Raw genomic sequence first — 5165 nt, forward strand, 5'->3', positions numbered from 1 at the left:
GGGTGGGTGGGTGGGTGGATGGGCAAAAACAATAGGTGGACAATTGAATGAAGTATTTTGTGGGAGAGTGGATGGATAAATGGATGAATGTTTGGTAAATTAATGGATAGATGAAACATTGGGTAGATAATTGAATGAACTAATTAGTGAACTAAATATTTAATGCAAGAAAATGATATAGAAATTTGAGTATCTTTTTATTCCAATAGTCTCTGCTCTCAGAGAAGTCAGAAAGAACTGGAAAAAGACCAAGGAGTTTGTGTTATTTCAGGATAGGTGAGCCTTTAGAGAAAGCAGGCAGCAGGCCGTGCACAGCCTCCTGGAAGGCTTCCCCCTCAGCTGTGGGCTCACTAGACTGTATACTGTATACATGGGAGAGAGTGGTGAGGCGACAGGGAGGCGAGAGTTTGAATCCTCCTGTCCCTCTACAGCTTGGGAGACAGGGGCAGCAAGGCTGACCATGCCCCTTACACCCTGCTTGGAATCTATCATATAGGAGGATGAGAAGGGCTTCCTCCATTTGTAGAAGCAATGGATTTTTTCTAGACAGAGACTGGAGTGGGGGGGCATGTGTGTGTCGCCACCTACGGGCCAGCAGACATCCCTAGGCTAATTACATGCCTCCCAGCCTGTGAACATTTTCTGAGGAAGGAGTCCCAGCAGGCTTGTACACAGTTCCATTCCTGTTTGCTTGTGCTTGGCAGTACATGAAGAGAAATGCAGGCAGGCACACGGTGTTCCCAGATGCATGCATGGTCGCACAAGACCCACTCTGAGACAAGCACATGGGGGACACACATACAGGGCGACACACACAGAGTGATAGCACAGCTCGGGGACCAGCTGACCAATTTACTGACCCTTAAGAGTCCCTCAGAGACCAAGAGACCCTGGGGATCCACAGAGACCCACGCAGCACGAAGCTGAGTCAGGAGCCAGCAGGCCCATGGCAGTGAGAGGTGGGCGTGTCTTTGATGTTAAGGGAAAGCACTAATGAAGATAAATTAGTCCCTTCCCAGAGCCCATTCATCTTCCGCGCCTGTGGGTGTCTGAAGGCTTAGGCGCGCCTAGGAGCCAGGGTAGAGATTAACCACTCCACCTGGACTGTGTGCCTCTCCCCCCAGAGCTGAGCAGAAAGGACCTTTGACCAACCTAAAGCTGGTGACAGTTTGAGGGCCTCTGAGATCTTCCATCAATAAGTAGGAACCCTGTGACCGAGAGAAGACAGATGGATCCTAGATCTGGGGTGTGGTTCTGTGTAGTCTCAGCGGAGGGCAAGAATTGAGGCTCTCAGAAGTGACCCCAGAGGAGTGGTCACTTCTTCCACCCACCGCTTTTACAAACTGCCTGGACCACTGGTGGAGATTGGGACCTGGGGTCAATGGTTGCCTCCTGCCCAGGCTAGGGAAGAGCAGAAGTTGGGCAGTCGCAGCAGGTGCTTGGTGCTGGGGCATGTGTCGGGGGCAGATGTCAGGGATTCCGGGAGGAGGTTTGCTTCTGAGTCACCCCCACAGACCTCCCTTTGTCCCTCTCTGCTTTCTTCCAGATCAATTTTATATTCCTCTTCAACATCGTCAGGATCCTGATGACAAAATTACGAGCATCAACCACATCCGAGACAATCCAGTACAGGTATGGGAATGCCTAGAGCCCTGACAGGCAGCAAAGAGGCAAGAAGGTTCTCTCATCAGAGCCCTGGAAGTCCTCACCCCAGAGTTTGCTCCAGCTCCCAGAAGCCAAGCAGGGCAGCCCCTTTCCCCACCTGAGTGAGTGCTGCCTACAGTAGGTGAACTCAAGTTTGCCGTTGCCCTCTTGCTTCCCCATGCAGGAAGGCAGTGAAGGCCACCCTGGTCCTCCTCCCCCTGCTGGGCATCACCTACATGCTCTTCTTTGTCAACCCTGGGGAGGACGACCTGTCACAGATCGTGTTCATCTATTTCAACTCCTTCCTGCAGTCTTTCCAGGTAGGCACCCCAGCGGCAGGACACTTCCCAGCTCCGGATGCTCACAATGGGCCTGCGCACTAGGATCAGTTATATGAGCACCGGAACCCAAGTGCTGGCACACTTGGAACCCCACTGGGCCCCAGATGCTGACAAGGTTGTCCTGGTCATGTCACCCACCTTCTCATCCCAGCGTTCAGTTTTGTTAACACTTCTGAGAATACCTAGGATGAGCTTGGGATGCCAAGGCCAGGCTGGAAACCGCAGCCACTTAGTTACATACCTTATTGTAACTGCATCCTTTGTCTGGGCCCAGAATTTCTGAGGTCCCACCCAGTCCTGAGCCCTAAGTCCTGGGAGGTGTGCCTCCAGCCATTCTGTGTTCTCCCACACCTCCAGCGGGAATGACTCCCCAGCCGATATCTGACATCTTTCCTTCCTTTCTAGGGTTTCTTTGTGTCTGTCTTCTATTGCTTCTTCAATGGAGAGGTAGGAGACGGGCCTCCTTTGTAGTCTAGGGGCTCAGCCTTTACACTGTACTCGTGCCTGATCTGGTCAAGCTGCTAATAAGCCTTTCAGACGAGCTCCATTGCCGGCTCTGCTCAGCTCCAGGCGGTAGGGGAGCTGAGAAAGCATTCAGCTTTGGGCAAATCCGTGGAATCATTGTAGCTCACTACACAAGCCAGAAGTAACATGTCAGCACCCTGTGCATGCTCTCTGAGCCAGGGAGCAAAATGGCCAGATAGCAGGGCCTGTAAAAGCCACACAGAGGGGATGACAGATGGAAGGTTCCAGAAATAAAAAAAAAATGTCATTCAAGCAGTTCTTTACCAACTCAGCAGAATTGGTGAAATGGCTCAGTGAATAAAGGCATTTGGATGCCAAACCCGACCACCCAAGTTCAACCCCGGAAACTCACATGGTGGAAGAGAGAATCAACTCCTGAATGAAAACTGACCTCCACACATACACCATAGTGCTCACTGGAAACACACACACAGAAAGAAGCTGTTTGCCATTACCATACAAACAGAAGGGAGTGGGGCGTAGAGAACGAGCCAGGAGCCTCCCCTCAGACAATGGTAGGGAAGGCTGGTCTGCAGAGGGGACAAGGAGAGGCCCTTCCTGATGAGGAGGAAGCTGGGCCTGATGCCGGGTCCAGCAGGGGCTGAGCTGAGCTGAGGGGCTGATTTACAAAGCTAGAGAGGCCTAAGTCATGGTGGCAGGGGTAGCCACAGGAAACTGGAACCTTAAGCAGGCCGACGGCCTCTCCAGAAGAGGGAGAATGGCTCCCTCAGAAACTGCAGGGCAGGCAACGGTATTCAGGGGAGGACCGCAGTTTGGGACCTCATCAGCCTCTTAGAGTGAGGTGGCAGGCCGAGGGCCATCCCAGACTCCTTTAATGGTTCTTGAGGTGGAGCTGGGGGACTGGCAGAGGCTTGGCCCAGCAGGTGACGAAGCCTCTCCCTCCCTGCAGGTGCGCTCAGCCCTGAGGAAGAGATGGCACCGCTGGCAGGACCATCACTCCCTCCGAGTGCCTGTGGCCCGGGCCATGTCCATCCCCACATCCCCCACCAGGATCAGCTTCCACAGCATCAAGCAGACAGCTGCCGTGTGACCCTCTGTCGTCTCTCTGTCGTCACTGCACCACTGAGGCAGCTTCCCCATCCTCTACAGCCTTCCCCTGGGTCCTCCTTGCTGCACTGGCCCTTGGGGTGCAGGCGAAGGAGGGGAGAGATCAACTCTCCAGTCTGGAAGGAAAGGAAAGCTATGGAAGGGGGCTCTGAAGGACTAGGGCCCAGGGCAGCCACAAGTCTACAAGCAAGAGGGAGCAGAGGGACATGGCGGGCCCCTGGAAAAGAGTGGCTCTCACTTCATCTTTGCACACCTGGCCTCTCCTGCGGATCCTCACTGAAGCACCATTTATATAGGAAAAAAACCGAGGTGCGGAGCAGACAAGGGCTGGCCAAGTCACCCCGTTACTTGGACCACCCTCAGCACCTACAGTTGGCTCTGCTTCTTGCTTTCTGGTTCCACACTTACGATGCCCTCCCTTGAGGGTGCCCTCTGAAGGTGGGGGAGACAAGAATTAACTTATCTGGCTTCATGGCAGAGACTGTCTAGCAGAGAAGCCTCCCTCCTCAGAAGCAACCCTTCACCAAGCTGCCGCTCCGCTCCTTTCCATGTCCTCCTGCCTCTGTGTCTCTAGGACAATGCTCAGTCTGCTCTCCTTCCTGGGAAACGCCCCCCGTTCAGCCTGGGCTCTGTCTGGGGATCGGGAGATGAGACAGACGGAAAGCCACACTCTCAGGCCAATCAGACACACAATGCTGGACAGGAAAGGGAACACCAGAGCCAGAGGGAGTCGGTGAGGCTCACCCAAATCAGAGCATCTCTCCTCAGACTGCTTCAGCCTCTGATGCGGAAATCGCTCTTTGCGACATCAGCCAGGTACCTGTGGGGGTGGCAAACTTCAAGTCGAGCAGCTGGACACTGGAGAGATGAAGTGGGCCAATGATGAGGTCAGAATGTCTACAGGCCAGAGCCATGTTCCTCTCCTTAGAGGTAATGGCCTGGACTCAAGCAGGCCTTCCTCTGGTGTGTGGGGGGTTTGGAGTCTTCGGGTTCAAAGGGCCGGACCTTTTATTATCCCCGCGGATGACATCTGCCCCATCCCCAATGCAGACACCGCTTGTGTCAGGGACTGAGATTCTGGAACTGGGAGGGAGGGGAGGCAAGACCCCTCAGGGGCCACAAACAAGAGGAAACAGAGCTTGACTTTGGGATCCACCTCTATTCCTCTGCCCCCCTCACCTCCGCAGCAGAAGAGGCGGGAGAAGCCAACAGATTATAGGCTTGAAAAGAGCCCCTTGTCTAAGTACCCCACAAAAATAAACTTTGAAAAATTATTCACTTTTATACATATTTAGTTTGACATTGAATACATTTAAAGCATGGAAAATGTGATTTCTGACATTTTGGTAAATATCTGAATTTTAGAAGAAAACTGTCACAGCACCTTAAAGCACACCAAAACACACGTAGATAGTGCATGCTTCCAGGGCTGCTGTTACCTGTCTTCAAGCACTTTGTCAAGCCGGGCAGTGGTGGCACACGCCTTTAATCCCAGCACTTGGGAGGCAGAAGCTGGCAGATCTCCATGAGTTCAAGGCTGGCCTGGTCTACAAGAGCTAGTTCCAGGACAGGTTCCAAAGCTACAGA

At 53.1% G+C, this 5165-nt stretch overlaps 1 protein-coding gene across 5 annotated transcripts in view; it reads left to right on the top strand.

The window, feature by feature from the left end:
- Positions 1 to 4822, top strand: part of Crhr2 (corticotropin releasing hormone receptor 2) — a 39560-nt gene extending 34738 nt beyond the window's left edge. For all 5 annotated transcript variants that reach the window (XM_005360809.2, XM_005360810.2, XM_026785866.1 and 2 more), the window contains 4 exons: positions 1547 to 1632; positions 1829 to 1964; positions 2391 to 2432; positions 3421 to 4822. In XM_005360809.2, coding sequence (XP_005360866.1) covers positions 1547 to 1632; positions 1829 to 1964; positions 2391 to 2432; positions 3421 to 3561 — 405 coding nt within the window. In that variant the 3' untranslated portion in view covers positions 3562 to 4822. The remainder of the gene's footprint in view (positions 1 to 1546; positions 1633 to 1828; positions 1965 to 2390; positions 2433 to 3420) is intronic.
- The last annotated feature ends 343 nt before the right edge of the window (positions 4823 to 5165 follow it).

Source organism: Microtus ochrogaster, linkage group LG3, assembly GCF_000317375.1.
Source record: "Microtus ochrogaster isolate Prairie Vole_2 linkage group LG3, MicOch1.0, whole genome shotgun sequence".
NCBI lineage: Eukaryota > Metazoa > Chordata > Mammalia > Rodentia > Cricetidae > Microtus > Microtus ochrogaster.